We start from the raw sequence: 21,643 nt of genomic DNA, 5'->3' as shown, positions 1-21,643 counted from the left end.
TCTGGCCTGACTGAGCTAGGGGAGAGATTCACCAAATATAAGGACAAAATCTTAAACCACAGAAATGCCTTTCAGCATGATTGCATCTGGAGAGAGAGAGAGAAAGAGAGAGAGAGAGAGAGAGGGGATGGGGGTACCCCAACACCTTCCCCACCAGGCTTTTTAGATCTGACTTGGTAGATGCAGTATCTTTTCTTCTGGTTTTTCCATAGTAATTTTTTGGTTTGCAGTGAGATCTCAAGCCTTTTATGAAAACAAAAAATGATTGTGAGTGTATGTGAAAGTCATGTAATAATTTCTTGCTGCCTTTATGTTTATTTATGTAAAGGGGAGAAGATTGGACACATCTAATGCTCAAGGGCATTTATTATATTCTAATCTTATGTCGCAGGACTCTTCATAGCATACGTCTCCTGTTGGTCCTCTGGAGTTTCTCCAAATTCCCATCTGTGTTGATAAACCAGATATGAATCTAGACAGGGTGACACCAGCACGGTGTGATTTACATGTGATATATTTGTTGGGCAACTGCAGGGAAGTGGTGCTTGTGGAAGCTTTTGGTCCAGGCTGACTCTGGGTAAATTAAAAACCAGCAGAAGAGTGCTTCCAGTTATTTTGCCTTACATTTTTGTTTTCTGAGCTTAGAGTCAGGCTATTTAATTATAATACCAAATTCCATCTTTTTCTGTTATTTTGGGATTCTTTTCCAACTTGGCAGCAGAATTTTATGCTTTTTCAAAAGGAAAAATAGAAATTTAGAAGTCAGCTCTTGTGAGATCAAATTTCATTTCATTTATGGTATTTTGCTCCTCACAGGATGTTTCATGATGATGAGCTGGAGGAGTCAGAGAAGTTCTATGTTGGTCAGCCTCGAGTCCTGCTTCTTATTTATGCCCTGTACAACACACTGGTGGCCCGGTCAGAAATGGTGTGCTATTTTGTGATTATCCTTAACCACATGATCTCTGCCTCCATGATAACCCTGGTACTCCCCATCCTTATATTCCTTTGGGCTATGCTGTCTGTTCCTCGGCCAAGCAAACGTTTCTGGATGACAGCCATTGTATACACTGAGGTATGCTACTGGTTTTGCAACCCCATGTCTAGCACAGAGATGTTAGGTTCTAAGCTTTGCATGGCCTCTGTTCTGGTTTTGATCTTGGATCTGGGACATTTGACCCTTCATATTACTGTAAATATTTGCTAAAGTCCTCAACAGTTCTTGTGGCACCAAAAGGTCCTGTTTTTACTTGTCTTTACTGCAATAAGCAATATCCTTCCTGGCATGTAAAGCAGTTATCACAAGAACAGACCATTTATTATGAACAGCTACTATAGAATTAGTAATCAAGAGAGGGTATACACTGCTTGTGGTATCTCAGGTACCACTAAGTATCATCTGTTGGTAAATGTTGACTGACTTTCTTACTGAGCAACCGTGAACTGCTGTTCCTCTGTAGCAATGAATGTGCTCATTTATCTTCTCAGAAAACTGATAAAGTAGTCCTGTTTCTCCTCTCTTATTGTCACAAGGCCGCTGTATCTGCCATGCTTAGAAAATACCCTAAGTGTGTTGTGTTTCTGAACAGGTGGCCATTGTCATCAAGTACTTCTTCCAGTTTGGCTTCTTTCCTTGGAATAAATATGTGGATTACACAAAAGATAAACCCTACCATCCACCCAATATTATTGGCATTGAAAAGAAAGAAGGTTATGTGCACTATGACCTTGTCCAGCTCCTCGCTTTATTCTTCCACAGATCTATTTTAAAGGTAATTTAAGTTCATGAGTTCTATCTTATATTTAATTTTTATTTTTCATTTCTTTAGTCACCCATGTGATATGAAAACTTTTTCTACTCCCTTGCAAACATGTGACTGAGCTTAGCAGTGCCTGTGACAAATACTGCGACAGAAATACAAGGTTGAAATGCTCTCTTCTTTTTCCACTAGTGCCATGGATTATGGGATGAAGATGAGAAAGGGGACAGCTCCAGTAATAAAGAGGATACTGATGATGAGCTCTCTCTGACAGGAGGGAGGAGAGACTCTTCTGCCTCTTTGAAATCTGTCAATCTTGCAGCATCGGTGGAGTCCATCCATGTCCACTTTCCCGAGCAGCAGACTGCCATCAGGAGGAAGAGCTCTAGCAGCATATCACAGCTTTCTCACAGGTCCAGCTTCTCCTCACACAGATCTAAGAGAGGTAAATGTCATGACATGTCTGGGATTTGAAGAGAAAATGTTCATTTCCTATAGGATCATCCTGCTAAAACCTTGTGCCAGTTGTTCTGGAGAGCCCAGAGGCTACTGAATGCTTCTGCTTTTCAGTGAAGAAATAGGATATGAACCCAAGTATCTTCATGTTTGAACACGCTCCAAACCTTCTTAAAGTTCAAATGGAGAGCTGCTCTTTGTATTTTTAAAGGAACGCTCAGTGTGGCCCAGATCCAGTATTTCTGGTTCATCATAATCTCCAGCTACAGGGAATGCAAAGCAGATGTATTTTTCATATCTACATTCGGCAGTTCTTGAAGTGAGAAGAAGTTCTGAGTAGGTATATTGAAGCAGACTACATACCACGTCTTGTAAAAAGGATGGGCTTGCTCCACCCTGAATGTATTCATTACCAGTAGAGATGACTGATGCTTGCCTTTATTGCTCATCTTCTCTTTTTATAATTATTAACCAAGTTTTGACCTGCCAGTGATTAACTCTGCTCTCAAGATTTTATGATATTGGAAAAAAGCTTAAGAATTCATTTCAAAGTCGGGTTCATATGTGGGATGGAAGTCTTGAGATTTATTCCTTTCCAGTTTTTCCATTTAAACTTTGATTGAATTAACTTATTTGTCTTCTCTTTCCTTCCCTTCTTTTACAGGAAGTACCAGTACAAGGAACAGCAGTCAGAAAGGAAGCAGTGTGTTGAGCATCAAGCAAAAATCTAGGAAAGAGCTTCTTATGGAAAAGTTTCGAGAACAAATGATCAAAGCCAAGGCCTTTACAATTAAAAAGTGAGCAATGTGAGAAGTTGTGTGGGTTTAGGGGGGAGGCTCCAAACAGTAAAGCAGTAAACCAGCATTTTAAAGAGAGTGGGTTACTAGTGCTGTTAATTTAAGGGAAAGAATAGGTACATATACAGTTCATTCTGTGTGGATACTTTCACTCTTAAGTCCCACTGGCTGAACATCAGACAAATCAGCAGTTCTTCAAATAGCATCTGCCTGATAAAAAAGCTAATTAGCCTATGTTAAATTAGTTGGTTATGTGTATTTCTACTGAAAAAATGCTAATACAGTGGTTTAGAAGCAATCAGAACCAGGGATTGGTGCCTGTGGAGCCCTGTGCAGGCTGTCAGCATAGATATTAGGCATCTTTAGAAACACTAATCAGATTGCACCCAGCCTTTCTTTTCTTCAGTACAAGCTACAGTGTTGTTAAATCACATTGTGGTCTATGTTGTTTTAGGACTCTCCAGGTGTATGTGCCCATCAGACAGTTTTTCTACAATCTTATTCATCCAGACTACAGTGCAGTGACTGATGTGTATGTGCTGATGTTCCTCGCAGATACAGTGGATTTCATCATCATTGTGTTTGGATTTTGGGCTTTTGGGGTATGTCATAGAGGCATCTATCTGTAAATCCTTGGTAGGGTTTACACGCTGTAGATGCTAAGTATCATGTGAGTGTTGTCCATCCTTGACTACTCTGTTACATTTTCCTTTCCAGAAACATTCTGCAGCAGCAGATATCACCTCTTCATTATCAGAGGACCAGGTCCCGGAGGCATTTTTGGTGATGGTGCTCATTCAGTTTGGTACAATGGTGGTAGATCGAGCACTGTACCTCAAAAAGACTGTCATGGGAAAGGTCATCTTCCAGGTCATCCTTGTTTTTGGAATACATTTCTGGATGTTCTTTATCTTGCCTGGAGTGACAGAAAGGTATGACCCAGACAATATGGGTTGAATACTCATGCTCTACCAAGTTGTTTGTATTTAAATTTGAGATGGTTATAGCTAAGCTTTGGAATGTTTGGTCTCATTTCTAAGGAGAATATTGGAGTTCCTTTCCACAGCAATAACTGTGGCCAATTTAAGTTGAGGAAGAATTAATTATATAAGTATGTTCTGAAATATTCTCAATGTACGCCAAAATACAAGCAGATAAAAGAGAACTTGCCTGCAATTGAGTGATTAGAGCCCTCAGCTGAGACAATGTTGGCCTCTGATTCAGTTTCCTACTCCCAAGACTGCTGCATGCTGGTTTAAAAGAGTGAGTAGAAAATGTCTTTCTCAGGGTAACTTATAATTTGGCACTTTCCTGGAATGTGTGAACTGTCGATATAAACTGCCGTAGACTGAGGAATGTCTAAAACCTGTGTCCCTGAAGAGCAAAAGTGCTCCTCCCTTGCTCCTGACACGTGGTTCTGAAGGTGATGTGGAGGAGGTCACCTGCTATGTGAAATCTGGTATCTCATACCTGGTCAGGTTCACCTCCAAATCTAAAATTTCTTATTGCATGGCCCAAGGCACTTATCACCTCAGTCTGCACTGCAGAGGTGTTAAGGTTCTCTCTCTAGCACTTGGCTAACTCCCCTCTTTCTTAGGAGTTTAAATTGCCTTGAAGTATTCACCTCACTCTGTTAACTTTACAGGGAATTTGAAAGTGTCACCTGGGCAAATAACACTTTGTTAACAATCAATCAAGTTGCTTTGGAAACAACAAAGCCAAAATTGGTGCATAGTGTAAAAAAAAGACAGTGTAAAGAAAGACTGAAAAATCTCTGTTCTTCTCAAAACCAAATTCTTTATTTTTCCTCCATGCAGTAGTTACTGCAGTAGTAGTTGGGGGAAAAAAAAAAAAGAAAAAAGGCATTTTTTCAAGTAGGTCTCCTTTCTACCAAGCATTAAAATTTTATATAAAACTTTTGGCTTGGTTTGGTAACTTGAAAGGCAATAAAATTGTTTTGTTGTCTTCTGTGCTTTGGTGAAATTTGTATCAAATTGTTAATCTCAAATCAGCATGTGATGCCTCCTGTATTCCCTCTAAGTCAGGCTGATTCTTCAAAGACTCTGCAAATTTCTTCATGAAAATAGTTTTGTGGGATATAGTTGAAAAAATTGGATCATGTTTGTCTTGCAAATCGTGTCCATTATGAGGTATTTCCTGCAGTTTCACCATGCTGTTGAACTGCAGTCAGAAATGGCACGTGTTCACCAAGATGGTCAGGGGTGTGAGGAGAGGTTGAGGGAACAGGTGTAATTCAGTCTGGAGAAGACGAAGTGAAGAGCTGTCATCAACTACCTTATAAGAAGTCATTGAGAAGGAGCTAAGCTATTTTCAGATAGGAGAAACCTTTTCACCATGACAGTAGTTGAACACTGGAACAGGTTGCCCAGATTGTGGGATCTCCATCTTCAAAGATACTCAAAACTCATCTGGACAGGTCCCTTAACAATTTAATGTAATTAAACCTGTTTCAAGCAGAGGAGAGTGAAAAAGATGATCTTCAGAGGTCACTCAAAGTTAAATTGCTGTATAAACTCATGACCTGGTAGTGCCCTCATGAACACATCCATTAAAGGTGCCTAGACTCAGTCCAGACATCAGCTCTCAGAAAAATGAAGAGAAGCAGTGTCAACCCAGGGCTCACAGGGGATGTGCTGTCCTGGGGAGTGAGGACACACTGGCCTGTTTGAGCTATCAAGGCAGCTGTGGCATCCAAAGGGTGCCCTCACTCTTCAGGAAGCCTTTACTTAGTCTCTTCCCTGTGACCCTGAGGTGACAGAAGATGCTGTTTACAGTCTTTCTCATCCAGCATCTTTCAAATACAGTGTCACCACTGCAGTGGGGTCAGAAACCAAAGGCTTTTCATAGGTTCTCAGGAAAGGGAAACTGCCAGGAGCACAAAATGTTTCAAGCTAATTTGGTCATACACAGATACAAAGCTCATAATTTTCCTTTATCTGTCTTTTCCATTACAGGAAATTTAGCCAGAACACAGTTGCCCAGCTCTGGTATTTTGTGAAGTGTGTTTATTTTGGCTTATCAGCATATCAGATACGCTGCGGATATCCAACTCGTGTTCTTGGCAACTTCCTCACAAAAAGTTATAACTATGTCAACCTCTTCTTATTTCAAGGGTAAGTCTAGACCTACTGCCCTCCTCCTTTCTTTTGTGAAATAAGGTTCTGTTATCATGAGATGCTGGGGTCATTCCTGACTTTCTGCAGGCTGCCAGAAATGAGAGTAAATTTTGCCCCCACGCTCCACCGTATGTACTGTGTGTCCCCTGAAGTCCAGAAAAAAATCAATTTCAGGAATGCAGATTTTAGAAAAATTGGGTTCCCAGTCCAGAACCCTGATATATCAATCTGCCATTCAAGCTCCTATGGAAGAGACATTTTTAACACTTCTAAGAAATCACCTCTGTGAACTGAGATGGGGGCTACATGTTGTACTAGAAAACCGGTAATGTTATTTGCTCTGCAGTTCTTAAAAGTAGTAAGGCATCAAATCCCAAAGAAATCTTTGTAGCAGATCTATAGGCTCTACCTCAGCAGGTGAGAAGAATAAACTGAAAGACAACACACATGAGAAATAAAAGCTATGCATCAAAATAGTGTTTCCTATGTGTATCTTTTGAGAAGTGCTGCACATTCAAAACCCTTCAGGAGTTAGGAGTGACAAGTCAGGCAAGTAACAGTCACAGTGTCACCTCAGAGTGACGTTAGGGTGGAAGTGATGTTAGAGAGGCATATTTCACCCTCTGCTTACACCATTACCATGATATTGTGATTAAGCTGGTTCAAAGCTGGAATAATTTCAATCTTTTCCCCAATATTTCCAGTTGGAAAAGTTACAGAAGAAAGTCATCTTCTACATGACAGTCTTTGTGACCCAGCCAAGTGGAAAGGTGTGCGACTGGTAAAGGGAATGATGCACTTTGAACGGTGCTATATGCACATTGGTTCCCTGTTAGCCCACCTTCTACTGCTGCTTAATCCCAAGTCATAATGCCCGGTTCCATATACAGCTGAGGACTGTCCCCAGGGAAGCAAAGAAGCCATGCACCACTTGGTGTAAGAAAGTATGAAACAAATTCCTACCACCCTGTAGAAAGGATATTCCTCCACTTTGCTTCAAATCAGAGTAATTTGGGGATAAAAGAAAGTCTTACTTGTGCCATTCCATCATTTGCTCAATCATAATTACAGGGAGTAATAATGCAAAAGTGTCTTCATGGCGAGTCAAGGAGATCTAGAGGAACATAAGCCACAGCAAAAGATACCATCCCCAAAACATCAGTACCAACTGTGCAATCTCAGGATATTACTGTATTTGTGTTTGCAAAATTACCCACTAAACTCTCTTTTAACATTGGTTTAATAATTCATCTTGTTGTATGCACACTTCCTGTTCTCATGTAATGTGATGCCCCATTTCTGATGAGTTACCTGCTGTTGTCTCCCTTTAGGTTTCGCCTGGTTCCATTTTTGACAGAGCTGAGAGCGGTAATGGACTGGGTTTGGACTGATACCACTCTCAGTCTTTCCAGCTGGATTTGTGTCGAAGATATCTATGCTCATATATTCATCCTGAAGTGTTGGAGAGAGTCAGAAAAAGTAAGGAAGCCCCATACGATCTCTCTCCTATGCAGAAATGAATAGAGATAATCACAAGTCCCTAAATAATTGGGAAATCTGCCATAAATACTCTTTGTTAGAAGATACACTTGGTGTTTATGTTCAGAAATATTCAGACTATTGGGTACTTTATGTTAGTTGGCAGTCACCACGAGTGAAATTTCAAATGGCTTCTCTTTTGTACCTGGCTGTTTTTTCCACCGTTAACGTGACCTCCACGAGTATGTGCCTGCTAGCTCAACTGCATGCCTGACTTTTGAGGCTGGGGTTGAAAGCCCTGGTATTTGCACGGGCTTGCTTTGTCCATAACAACTACTAGAGTAACCCACAGTAGCAGGGAAACTGTAGCTGAAGAGTAAAAGGTCAGTAGAAGGAAGGGCTCATGCCTCCACGGTGTAGGTCTCAGGGACACCTGGTCCATGTAACCACAGCGGGAACACAGCTGGCTCCTTTATCTCAGGAGAGTCCCTGCACATCCAGTACTGATCTGCAGGCCAGATAAACCCACCATTTGTCTGACTGAAATTTCAGTCTCTTTAAATCATTTAAGCTTCAGTTCCAATTAAACTTGCAAATTCTGGATTCTTTATAACCTCTATAGAGATTGCAACCATATGCTTGCTTATTTTGCCAATTTGAGAAAGAAATTAAGCATTCTTTTAAGAATGGCCCAACCAGTCAGAAAATGCACATCTGCAATGAAGTGGTTGTATTTTTAAGTGTTACTGACGTATTTCTACTTTTATTATAATCCTGACCCTTAATAGCAATTACTTTCCAAGTATCTCACTTCGATCAACTCAGAACTGAAGCGCACACAAATCTAGCATACAGGCTTTTTCTGTATGACTCCCATTTCTGGAGTGAATGGAGTGTCATCAGAGGCTTCAGGAGTCAGAGAAGCAATAATCTAACACATCCACATCTAAGATATCATTTATGTGTCAGTGCTACGTAGCAAAATAACTACCCCTGGCTTCATGGGTGTTGTTCAAGATCCTTTGTTTCTCTCAGTCTTTCTCTCGCATTGGGTGACGTGCCAGAGTACTCTGACTGCTAGAGGCTCTCTGAGCTGTTCTGTAACACCGTTAAAGGGGCCTGAACTAATCTCATACAGACAAATAATGCGCTATATTTTAATGAAAGCACTTTGGGGCAGTGCAAGACAAACGACTTGATACACTGCTTTTGAAAAGTAGCTAATTAGTTTTAAATATAGCATTATATTACAAATTTAATATCCTCACAGGGCCTTATGGATTCATGTTGTAAAGCAAGAACAATTTCCTGCAAGCCAGATCCCTGGCGCGCGTTTGAGGTGCAGTGCAATACAGTGCATCTTTATTTTGCACGTGCACTGTGTAGAGTTAAATCCTGTAAGAGAATACACCAAAATAAATTGGTAAGGCTTTTTACAGAATGCTATTCAAATATTCAGTCATGAGGCCAGTAACCAAGGGATGGAGTTATGGGCAACGTAGAACGGACGTGCTGTGTGATCTGCTTTGAAAAGAGAAGGATAAAAGTGAGGTCACTTTTGGTCTCCAGAGCTAAGAAAGGGAAGGATGTCACATCTACAGGATCAAGGCTTTAGCAGCAACATTAAATGTTATTTAAATGCAGTTGGTGTGGGATTCACTGGGAACAGATTGGAACAGGTCTGTGAACAGCTCTTAGAAACACTGTATGTAAGATGTGAAGTGAATGGGGAGATAGTGCAGTATCAGATAATCCTACTGATTGTGTGTGTCATTTCCTAGCAAATTCAGTGGTTTGGTTTTTTTTCCCCTGAAATAGAGTTTGCAGCTTTTCAAGCTTTATCAGAAGAATTTTGCCTTGAGGAGCTTTGAGATAAAACTTTTTGGAAGGACAAATACCAAAAAGCAGGCCACTCCCCACTGTCAGTTTTTTGAATAAATTGTTGTATCACTGTTGCTGCTGTGAGTTCATGCTTTCAGTTATTCAGCCAAAAAAATTCAAATAACCCTTCTGAATTTTTCCCTTCTTTATGGTTGTGAAGAATCCAAACCGCAGAGGCTTACAATATTTTTCACACACTTGACATGGGTTCATTTGGCAATAGGATTGGCTAAAAATCTCAAAAAAACTGGCCTGGGAATGGGTGGCAAATTACCACAGACGGAATTACCACTGATGGAAGAGACATTACTTTGTTGCTGTTTGCTTTTGCAGAGATATCCCCAACCAAGAGGCCAGAAGAAAAAGAAAGTTGTGAAGTATGGAATGGGTGGCATGATTATCGTCTTGCTGATTTGTATTGTCTGGTTCCCACTGCTCTTCATGTCTTTAATCAAATCTGTTGCAGGCATCACCAACAAGCCTCTAGATGTATCAATCACAATAACTCTAGGAGGTTATCAGGTAAAAAAGAAGACAGACAAAAAGCAAACTCTGGTTTCGCGCTGTACTTCCTTGTGCTATTTCTTATTCCCTTCATTGAATTGAACTCACCTGCCTTATGCAAGAGATCAGGCAAGATCCCTCAAATAATGCTTTGTGGGTTTGAAATCATGGTAGTTTAGCTCTGATCTAAAATAGTATCTTCATTTGCAAGCTAAAGACAGAACCTACTGGCTGTAGGATAAATTATCCTACACGGATAAATTATCCTACACAGGGTGACTGCCCACAGGTCCATGGGGTACATGTAAGATCGTTGCAGGTAGATTGTTTCTCAGTGGAGTAAGATCATGATCTTCTCCTGTTGAATTGAGTCTTGGATTGTGATGGACAGGATGCTGTGCTGCGTATGTAGCAACCGATGTGAAGTAAATGTGACGTGTGTGTGTTCTTTTGTTTCCCAGCCTATTTTTACAATGAGTGCTCAACAGAGTCAGCTCAAGGATTTGAATCAGACTGGTTTCAATGCGTTTCTGGGAAGCTATAGGGGTAACACTGTAAGTGAAATGTAGAATACCTCGTTACCTAACATGTGCATGTTTCCATGAAAGCTTTTTGTGAGTTCTGTTTGTGTAGTTAGTTATTAACGTTCAGCAGTGCTGCCACCATTTGGAAGATGCTTCCATAAAAAGAATTTGCACATGTAAAGGTTGAACAGATCGTTTGTCGGGCAGCGATGGGTTGTGGTGAGACAACTCACCATTCATCGATCACAGTCTCGCTATCTCGTGGTGCAACATGCACAAAGCTATGCACAAAGTTCCTACAGCAAAAAGACTGGTAATTGCTGGAAGCTGTTGCATTACTGAAGTACCCAGGCTTTGATCAGGTACAACTGAAAGAAACTCTTGCTTCTAGTTCATTCAAAAATCAAGAGTTAGATCCTACCGCCTAGCCCGTGTATTATAGCAGTAGTATTGCAACCTTCACCCACTCTGAAAATTACCAGTTTGAAGTTGCCTTACACTTTGCAGATATCTGTCTATGCAGAAAGATGCTTAATAAAAGACAGAGTAAAATTTTAATAAAAATACAAAGTGCATGCTGGTTCTCTTGTGCCTCCTGATGAGTATTACCAGACATTTCTGGAAGTTTGAGACATCCCACAGTGACCACACTTGGTATGTGCATTGTAGAGGGACTTACAATTTTGTGGTGACTGCTGATACTATTTGGAGTTTCAGTGAAGCTGTATGATGTGTCAGAGGTACCAGCCAAAACTGGTGGGGGCTGAAAGCTTTATAGCCTATAGGATCCACAGATATAAACGAGGTTTTTAGAAACTAATAAAGTTAAGGTAAATTTTAATGGAGTCTACGGAGTTTACCTGAGGAACTTTCAGACTCATTTTGGCTACCTGGCTATCATATTTACTTAAACAACAAGACCATTTCTGTTCTGCCTTCTTGGCTTGGCTATATTTTGTTTATTCCCTTTCCCACCTAAAGACCCAGTTGGTACTTGAGGAAAACAATCAATGCAAAGCACTGCACTTGCAATTAATGGAACATTTATAATTCTGCCTGACTGGAGAATGTGGCTCTGTGTCTTGTGAATATCCCCCTACTGAAATTTTCTTTTCCTCTTCTGCACCTACAGGCTGCTTTGCAGTTTCTAGAGGGCTATGGAAAAGAAGATATAACGCTAGCAGATCTAGAGGGAAATTCAAACTCTTTATGGACCATTAGCCCTCCCAGTAGAGAGAAAATGATACAGGGACTGCTGGATTTTTCAGCTGAATTCACCGTAGTTCTTTCATGGAGCATTCAAAGGTAATTAATATGAATGTTATGAGGTTGATGGATCATTTGTCAAGTGTTCATTCAGCAGAACAGTTCCATGCTGCAATTTTGGGTTAGTTTTTTTCAGAAAATTCTATTGTACTGCAGAGCAAAAAACCCTGAAAGTGGGGAGGGAGAAAGCAGAGAGAAATAACTTTTGTTACATGGGAAAACATTTGTTGCCTGCAATTCTCAAGAATAAAAGAGCGAAGTGGAGCCACTTCCAAGTACATTATTCAAAAAGGCAGGGTGGAGTTTTCAATGGGACTTGAGGAGAAGGAGGGAAAAGTAAGAAAATTTTAGCTAGGTTTATAGACGTTCAAATAAACTGCCCCAAACAGCACCCCTGTTAGCATTTATGGGAACTGAATGCTTAGACCTAGTTAAGGCAGAAAAACTACAAGGAAATACAAACAGTAGTGCTCAGTCCTCTTACTAAGGTAGTCTGGAACTGACACAAAGCTATTTTTTAAATACACATATCCTCAGACCCTTTGTTACACAAGTAGTGTAACAGTGGTGCAGATCCACTTTGTAGAGACCTTTGCCTGTTACTTGTGGTTCTATTGGCCTCAGCGAACTGTTACTTCACAGCCAAGTTTTTGGGAAAGAATATAAAGTAGTTGCATGCAGGCTAGAGCACACCCAGTCACCAAGGTGGCTTGTTGGCTACTGTCTGCCAGCTGGGATCCCTGTAGACTGCTGGACTGAATTGGAGTTAAGTCATCACTCCATGGAAATAAAGTACTTTTGCAGCCCCAGAATCTACCTGTTGTGTTAGAATTGTTATGAATGCTGGATTGTTACAGCAATCCTCAAGAAAAGACTGTGCACAAGAAGCAGGTCAGCTGAATCACTGTGGGAGCTCTAAGCATGCTTGGTAAATCCTTCCACAGACAAAAATAGGTTTGTAATGAATCTGGACCCTCAATTCAACTTTATTTGACGCCCCCCCCCCCCCCCCTTATTTTCCTGAAAGCATACAGTATTACCTAGTGTATTACATCATTCCATCATTTCTGAACCTTATATTAATTTTTAATACTGCTACTCAGTTTGCCCACATGCTTGCATAGCTACAAGCATTCACACGCTATCTGAGCAAGACCTTTTCCACTCTCAAATGATATCCTGTGGATTACATTGTGACCATGAACGACTGAAAGTGGTGAAGACTTACCATGATGACCTCCTGCTTTTTCTCCATAAAGGGAAACTGATGTTTTTCATCTAGGTCAGGAGACCACAAGCAGCTGTAAGATGAACATTTTGTGTTTCTCAGGCAGCCTCCACACTTTCTGCCTTTGTGCTGGGGACATTTCTCAGCAGCCCCCAGCAGCCCAGGATCTGTTTCTCCCACCTGCTGCCTCCTGACTGCAGGGCATGGCACAAGGCACTGTGAAGATGCTGATCCTGCCCCAGCTGTGTTCTGCAGCTGGTGTGAAGACAGGGAGGGAGGTATGGGGTCCTTTCAGCCCAAGTTGCTTCTGGGCTGAAGTGAGGTTTCGGGAAGCTGTAGCTCACTGCAGCATCCTTATCTGTCCTGGCACACTATGTAACACAGACAGTCCTACTGGCTAGTCAGGGCAGATGCACTCCCTTTCCCTTTCTGTTTTGACTGAGAAAAACTCAATTAATCTGTTATCATTGTCCTAGAGTACATACCAAGTCACAGTCACCTAGAAAAAGGCACCATTAAGGCTACTACATATCCTCCGTGGGAGGAAACACTGTAATGAGGTGTAGGTAGCACGATGCTTGCTTTAGCAAAGACTGGTATAGCCAGGGTCAGTGCAGTTAGACTGCTTAGACAGCTAGCTCTGGTTTTCAGCAAACAAGTGTTCAGGTTATGCTGTCATTGTAGATTGACAGTGTGTCTTCCCTTATGACAGAAATCTCACCCTTGGTGCCAAAGCCGAAATAGCATCAGATAAACTTACCTTTGTGCTGCCAGAGAACACCAGAAGAGATATTGCTACAATGATGTCTGGACAGCAACTGGAAAAGGTGTAAGTTATTTTCTTTGACTATTTATATGTAAGCCTTCCCTTTTTAAACCTAATTTCCTAAGGAGGCTGGACTTGCACCACTGTATCCTTTTGTCTGCCTATCTTTTCCCCTGTAAGAACTTTGGGGGCTTGTTCACAGAGGCCAATAGCACTGAAGTCACAGAATAGTGACATTAAAGGTAAAAGCTTATTTCCTATGATAAACGTAGGCCAAGAAGACCATGAATACTGGAACACCACCAACAAGCATGGTGAAGCTATTAGTTACTTCTCTTTGATTTATTGGATAAGCACGAGTTCATTACAGTCTGTACACAGTTAAACTCTCCTTTGAATTACTTCAGTTTGACTTCATTTGAGAATGTTGTATTGATGATTTTTTTTGTTCTAAATAACCATCCAGACTGTGTTTCTCATTGTTATTCTTGAACAGTATTAGATTGGCAAGGAAGTGTTAAATCAACTGCAGTCGAAGGGTAACATCTGCAGTCGTTTCTGACATCAGATCTTTTCCTGTAACGGAATATGCAAGGCAGAGAGAGCATGCTCTTCCTATGAGTATCAAACATTATTTTATGGATATAGCCTTATAGCATTAACAGCAGTGGCGTCTCCTTTCAGGTTTGAAAGGAGCCTGGCTCTTCCCCTTCTGCCTGCTCACGGGGGATTACTTTACAGCAGTAGCCTCTAAATATTGCTAAGCCAACATGACATCCCTGAAGGTCACCTGATCTGATTTGTGGCCACAAGAGTTAAAAAGTTAAAGCTAAGGCAAATTGTAAGAGGAAAAACTCTGAGAGGTTCATATCTGTGAGTAGGTGGAAATGAGATTTGTCTTTTCTGTGCACAGCTATTATTCCACACCCACACACACGTGTTCACCCAAACACACTGCTGTTGAACATCTGAACATTGCATTTTATGCTCCTTTTACTTTTCTGCTATGTGAGGATATGGGAATATTTCCTAAGGTGAGGTAGTGCCAAGGAGGGTAGAGTTTGCTCTTCTGTGGGAAGGGGTAATTTGTTCATAGAATCATACGATGGTTTGGGTTGGAGAGCACCTCAAAGGCCATCTAGTTCCAACCTTCTGCCATGGCCAGAGACACCCTCCACTACAACAGGTCCCCCAAAGCCCCATCCAACCTGGCCTTGAACACTGCCAGGGAGAGGGCAGCCACAGCTTCTCTGGGCAACCTGTGCCAGTGCCTCAGCACCCTCACAGTAAAGAATTTCTTCCTTATATCTAATCTAAGTCTCTACCTTTTTAATTTCCCGTTTTTTAATTTAAACCCACTACCCCTTGTCCTATCACTGCATCACTTAAAAACAGTCCATCTCCAGATTTCTAGTAGGCCCCTTTGGGTACTGAAAGTCTGCAATAAGGGCCAAACAAGCCCAACTCTCTCAGTCTGTCTTCATAGGAGAGTTGCTCCAGCCCTCTGATCATCTCTATGGCTCTTTTCTGGAACTGCTTGAGCAGGTCCATGTCCTTCTTACGTGGGAATCCTAGAGATGGCTGCAGTACTCCAGGTGAGGTCTCACCAGAGCAGAGTAGAGGGGTAGAATTACCTCCTTTAACCTACTGGTCATACCTCTTTTGATGCAGCCCAGGATACAGTTGGCTTTCTGGCACACATTGCCTGGTCGTGTTCAGCTTCTCATCAATCAGCACTCCCAAGTCCTTCTCCTCAGGGCTGCCCTCAATCCATTCACCACCCAGCATGTAGTTGTGTTTGGGATTGCCCTGACCCATGTGTAGGACCCTGCACTTGGCCTTGAACTTACTGCAGTTCACACCATCCCACCTCTCAAGCCTGTCAAGGTGCCTCTGGATGGCATCCCTTCCCTCCAGTTTGTCAACCTCAACACACAGGTTGGTGTCATTGGCAAATTTGCTGAGGGTGCACTCAGTTCCACTGTTGATGACACCAATAAAGCTGTTCAATTCATAATTCTCTTGGGCAAGCAAAGACATAGAAGATATACTTGCCTTTGCTCATGTTGCAATAATATTGTTGAATTAGGCTTTTTTTTTCTTATTTTGTCATTAAAAAATGGAAAAATGGTTGTGTCAGTAGCCATTTGACTACTTTGGCAGGGAGCTTGCTACCACCATGTCTGCTGAGCTGCTGAGCTCTGACCTATCTCTTTGGTCTGCTGGAGTGACCAGGAGGGATTTTAAATTGGCCACCTCTTTTCTTCCTCAGTTTGGTGTATGCAGTATAGCAAAGTGTGATGGGACTTCCCTGGGGCGCCTCCTTCCCTATAATTTTTCACTCATTTGAAAATGAAGTTAGGACCAGTATCTCTGTTTTTAATGAAAACTCTTTCTCTCTGGATACTGGGAATTTGTTCCCATTTAAGATGATTTAACTTTGAGTCTGATGAAAGAACTTACACAAACATCTTTCTTTTGATTGAAATCCTCCTACAAACCGTGAAGATATTCCCAATGAAAGATTCTGGGGAAAAAAAATCTCACTCCTTTCAGGTGTTAGTATTGAAACAACTTGCAATTTTGAAGTAATAACTGTGTTCACCACATATTTTTTTAGCTACATATTTTTCTAGCTTCATCTTTTTCTACCTTGTTTACTACTGGTGATGGGTTGCCTTTCTTTGTGCTGCTTTTACAGCTGACTATAAAAGCAGCTTTGTTAAAAAAGGGAACAAAATATAAAGTCTGTGTGCCTTGCAAACACACGTGCCCCAGGTGTGTGGGATTCATGGCGTGTGAATGGCGACATTATGGATGGAGCTCCGGAGCTCCCTGCTGAAGTACTGACAGAACATAGCTAATAAATCCAGCTAGCTTTCAGATGTGACATCTGAATGCTATAAAATCATAGCTTAAGCCAAGAATTACTGGGAACTGTGTATAGCCCTGTTAGGTATTTCTAAATTATTTTAGAGGTATAAAAATATGAAATATTTGCTTTCTCATTTTTTCCAGAACATTAGAAACAGTGTATCCGTACTACATCAAAGCTCCTAGTGATTCTCTAGCAAAACCCATAAAGCAGCTATTGACAGGTATGTGTCCAGACCATGGGAAAGACAGTATGGGTGACAGAAGTGCAGCACCACACTCACACTTGCACACTCGCTGAGCTGATACAGGGCACCTGAGGCTGAAATGCACGGATAGCGGTTTCTACCTGCTGCCTGCAAGCTCAGGGAGAGATGATGTAATACCATATAAGCCAGAAAATGCATCTGGATGTACTTTAGCTTTGCATTTAACAATAAGGACTCTTAAGGATGAAGCCCTGCTCCTTTCTTTCAAGCTTTGCTTTCAGGAACTGCTTTCCCTTGTTTCCTGAGGAAGCAATGACAAGTTTTGCTTCTCCACGTCTCCCTGCCAGCTTGCCACAGTCTGTAGTGCTGCATGTCTGAAAATGTAGCTCCTCAGCTTAAATTATGACACTGATTCATTTATTTGTTTTCTAATTCTTCATTCCTTGCTGGCTACAAAGAATCCAGTTTAGATAAATCAGCAAATTTCAGATGGCTGTTGCCCGTATCAGTGTGTAGAGGGACTCGCTGACATACGGGATACACACACGTGTGTGCACATGCCAGCATGTAAAAAAACCTGTTGGGCTGGAAGAGTAGAAACAAATCTTTATCTAAGAGCACTCTGCTCTAGCCAGGTTAAATTTGGTGCTTGGGCACGGTAGTACTATGCACTGCATCACTGTACTGTGTAGTACGTTGCCATTCAAAGGTCAGTGGGCAGGATTAGATTAACTGGGGAAAATAATCCTCGAGGCTGTGCCTAGCTCTATGAAAAGCAATTAGTTAGGGCTGCTTCACTGTCTTGAGTCAGGTCCTGTCCTAAAGAACTCTTAATATGGAATTTTTCAAAAGGGCTTTAATGTACACACTGCTAATGTATGCTGCCCAGAAATGGGGAGGTCTCTTGTGCGACCAGTATGCGTAATAGGATAATGTGCTTTTCTTGATGTAAGGGAACAACATTTTAGGCATAAATGATTCACAGTGGTAGCCTGGCTTTGATGTAAAGAAGCTGGCTGTTATCCCTCCAGGTTAAAGTTGTTCCTGTAGACCGACTGTCATTGATACTTTAGCCTGAAAATATTTAAATGATTTGACAGTTGTACAGGAGAAAATGCAGGTGATGTAAAATGTTTTGTTTATTTAATGCCCCCTCAAATGAGATTTGCATGAGGAAAACCAAAGAAGTCCAGATATTGCATAGTTGTGCAAAAGTAATGTAAAATGGGTTTTAGAAGAATAATAAAAAAAAACCCTTTACTCCTATGTTACCCGGCCATTTTATTATGCAGATGTTCAAAGCATCTGACTCAAACACAGTTTGACTTTTGCAGTTCTTGGTATCTGTATTAACATTTCCTTTTTCTCAACAGACTGCAGGTGGGAAAACATTACGGTTTCCCTGGTCAAAAATGTGTCCGATGAGGGAGTTCGTGAGTGGTGGGTCTTGAATCAGCTTGGAAAAAGATACAAAACATCTGAAGAAAGTCTTGAACTCTTCATATTCAGTGATAAAGTCAGTCCACCAAGCCTTGGATTCTTGGCTGGTTATGGGTAAGAGAGAATTTTTATGTAAAATTAAAATTACCTCGATGAGGCACAAGTAGATGTGATTTGCTGGGGTTTGGGGTGTTACTTCTATTCTGTTTGCAATATTTGAACCTCCAGAAAAGGAGCTTCATGAGAGTTTCAAACTCACGCCTATTACTTTTGTCTATAGAAAGTGTCATACTTGCAAAGAGTGGCATTACTCTTGATATCTGCTCTCCAGTGGGGGAAAAATAAGGCAGAAGCACTCTTTGCACCAATTTCCTATTGAAGTAAAATCATTCCAAAGATGTTAGTTTAGTTACAGGTAAAGTTCTACCCAAACACTGCCCAGTTTTGGTGACTTCCCCAGTCTTGTAGCCAGGACCCTGGGCATGAAACAGTTATGAACTACATCTCTACAGAGGGAGGAAGGCAGGAGTTTGTGCCTCCCTGGGAGATACGTCCTTCTGGCATGATTTTGGAGAACTCCTCATAGGAGAAGTATCAGGGGAGGCCAGGTAAACATTAGTCTGTCACCAGTACTTTAATAAAAAATTACTGGACGTGAAACCTGACAGATTATCTCCCTGTAGCAGCCAGCAGTTGTGAGATTTCCCATTGTGACTTCCCAGCTGTAGCAGGCAGGACATGAGACCATCAGCATTCCGATGGGGCTAACCCATGGAAGTCAGTAGCCTCATGTTCCCAGATTTCTGTGGTGTTTGAACAGACCTTATTTTCCTTCACCCTGCAGCACAGCAGAAACAGGAGCCTAATTAGAAATTAATGTTTGCTCAGCTGACAGACTACATTAAACTGTGTAGATGAGCTTCCTCACACTTAGCTGGCCCTTTCTCAAGGCATGGTTTGAACTCTCTCCTTTCTTTTCAGCATTATGGGACTATACGCCTCGGTTGTGCTGGTCATAGGGAAGTTCGTCCGTGAGTTTTTCAGTGGGATCTCTCACTCCATCATGTTTGAGGAGCTACCTAACGTGGACCGAATCCTGAAGCTGTGTACCGACATTTTCTTAGTGCGAGAGACTGGAGAACTGGAACTAGAGGAAGACCTGTATGCCAAACTAATATTCCTCTATCGGTCACCAGAGACTATGATCAAGTGGACTAGGGAAAAAACTAATTGATCTCTTTGGTGTCACACTGCGATTCAGTTGAGTTCATCTGAATTTTAAAGGGGAAAAACAAAACAAAGGAAAAAAAAAAAAGCACAATATTCTCTTAAGAGCTAAGCCTTTTATAGTTAGGTAGCAATGATTTTTCACTGAAGGAGTCCTGGAAGCTACGGCCTTAGGAATCCATGCTGCCTTTCAAATTAAGGATCAACAATGAAGAAGGTTGGATGATTTATTGTTTTTAATGTGCCACTCCTCTACAATCCGGGGACTGCTTTGTAATTTAATCAACAGAAAGTTTGCATCCTTGTCTGTCTGGCTAATTTAATTTTCCAGACGATCGTTACCCTTAAAGAGAAAAGAAAGGAGTGAACCCACGGATGACTCCAGGTTACCTTCTTAACCCTTTCTGGAGCCACACAGGTTGGATTGTGCAATATGCTGTTGTACATCACTGACTTTCCAGCTACGGTAATGGGACGCTGACTAGCCTTCAGGACACCCGAGACCCAGGGCCGCAGTGGGAACTGAAGATATTCTAGCCCTACCCATTTGTAGAAAAGCAGAGGTTTCGATGTACAAAGGACACTGTGGACAGACCTCTGTTAGCAAAAAGAAAACAAGTAACAATCTCTTTCAATGCCTTATTTTATTTGTACAGTCGCAGGAGACATTTCCACCAAACATCAATGACTTTTCTCAGGAAAAAATTAAAAAAGCAACTGAAACTTGACACTTTGTCGAGGTTACCTAATGGCTAGAATAATAATGGTGAGATACTGGGGTGTTCTGCTGGGCCATTCTCTTCGAAGTTACTGCTTTCCATTAGATGAGAAAAGAAAGTGAATTCGATGACCTAAGGAGCTACGTCATTTCTTAGAACCCTTTAAAGACTGAATAGTGTGTGCTTCTCTCTGCTCCCCATGACATGCTTTTTCCCATTTCGATGATTTAAGGCAAGCATTGTTTTGCTGTTGGCTGATACTCTTCTTCCCATGTTTCAGGTATAAGAAAATGTTTACATATCCCAAGTCACATTTTTACATCCGAGACGGGTTGGGTTTTTTTTGAAGTTCCCAAATATAGACATACATATGAGCTTGAAAACTGGCCTTTTTTTCTGAAACTACTATTATTAGTGACACAAATGGCTCATTAGAGAACATTGTAGCATGAAATTTACAATTGCAATGTAGGTTTCATTCCATGTTAAAAAAATTATTAAGAAAAAAAAATCATTGAGTGGGTAGGGTATGTTAAGAGGGTATACTGTGTAGTTTTGATTCAGTAATGACTTAAAATAAAGCACATATTGCAAAGTCATTTTAGAAGTATTTTTTCCTCTGCCTTTTTACATGAAATGGGAAAAGTTTGACATTCTTCTAACTCTGTGACAAATAAGTCTCTTTCTTGTAGTTAGCTGCTATTTATTATATGAATGATTAGTTAATCACCGGAAAAAAACCCTAATAAAAGATAATTTGCTGGCACATTTTACTGCAGAACTTCATAAAACAGCACAACTAAATGAAGTTGCAACATACTCTGCTGAGTGCTTCCATGACAAATGCTGTCACATCCAATCTATACTGTGAAAAGTTACATTTTGAGCACCGTGAAGTGCACAAAATAAAAAATCGCTTCATCATATTGCAACAATAAAATAATTTGGTGACTGGAACTCACTGGAAGACAACCTGCTTTCCTCCGAAGTGTAATGGAAAGGTGGCTGCACGTACAGCCAGGCAGCATTCCCCAGTGGAGAGTTTTGCTCTGTTTCTTCCACAGGACCTGTGAATGAAAACCAAAACATTCAGGGCAGCCCCGACATGGGATCCAACAGGGATGCTGAAATGTACTTTGTGGTTAGATGGATCCTCACCTGGGCTTTCAGTGATTTTAAGGAGAGCGACACTGGAAGGAGAAGTGAGTAGGGTGTAATAATGTGTTTGTAAAGGCACCAGCCAGCAGCGCTATGCTGGCCGGAGTTGGTCCTGGCTCCCTTCCTGGTTTCTTCTCTTTAACAGTCACTTCCTTTCTGGTGAGAAAAAATCTATCTGCAGAATGAGCTGTACAGTTACTTGAGCTTCGCAGAAATGT

At 41.2% G+C, this 21,643-nt stretch overlaps 1 protein-coding gene across 1 annotated transcript in view; it reads left to right on the top strand.

The window, feature by feature from the left end:
* Window positions 1-19,555, top strand: part of PIEZO2 (piezo type mechanosensitive ion channel component 2) — a gene marked incomplete at both ends in the record, with an annotated part of 304,315 nt that extends 284,760 nt beyond the window's left edge. The window contains 15 exons of the mRNA XM_084260620.1: window positions 817-1,075; window positions 1,590-1,772; window positions 1,953-2,205; window positions 2,881-3,013; window positions 3,468-3,615; window positions 3,731-3,945; window positions 5,989-6,147; window positions 7,482-7,629; window positions 9,844-10,032; window positions 10,476-10,568; window positions 11,671-11,843; window positions 13,745-13,861; window positions 16,817-16,896; window positions 18,255-18,435; window positions 19,303-19,555. Coding sequence (XP_084116746.1) covers window positions 817-1,075; window positions 1,590-1,772; window positions 1,953-2,205; window positions 2,881-3,013; window positions 3,468-3,615; window positions 3,731-3,945; window positions 5,989-6,147; window positions 7,482-7,629; window positions 9,844-10,032; window positions 10,476-10,568; window positions 11,671-11,843; window positions 13,745-13,861; window positions 16,817-16,896; window positions 18,255-18,435; window positions 19,303-19,555 — 2,584 coding nt within the window. The remainder of the gene's footprint in view (window positions 1-816; window positions 1,076-1,589; window positions 1,773-1,952; window positions 2,206-2,880; window positions 3,014-3,467; window positions 3,616-3,730; window positions 3,946-5,988; window positions 6,148-7,481; window positions 7,630-9,843; window positions 10,033-10,475; window positions 10,569-11,670; window positions 11,844-13,744; window positions 13,862-16,816; window positions 16,897-18,254; window positions 18,436-19,302) is intronic.
* Window positions 19,556-21,643: the final 2,088 nt, after the last annotated feature.

Source organism: Gallinula chloropus, assembly GCF_964237585.1.
Source record: "Gallinula chloropus genome assembly, chromosome: 2".
Lineage (NCBI taxonomy): Eukaryota > Metazoa > Chordata > Aves > Gruiformes > Rallidae > Gallinula > Gallinula chloropus.
This window is presented reverse-complemented; position numbering and strand designations above follow the sequence as displayed.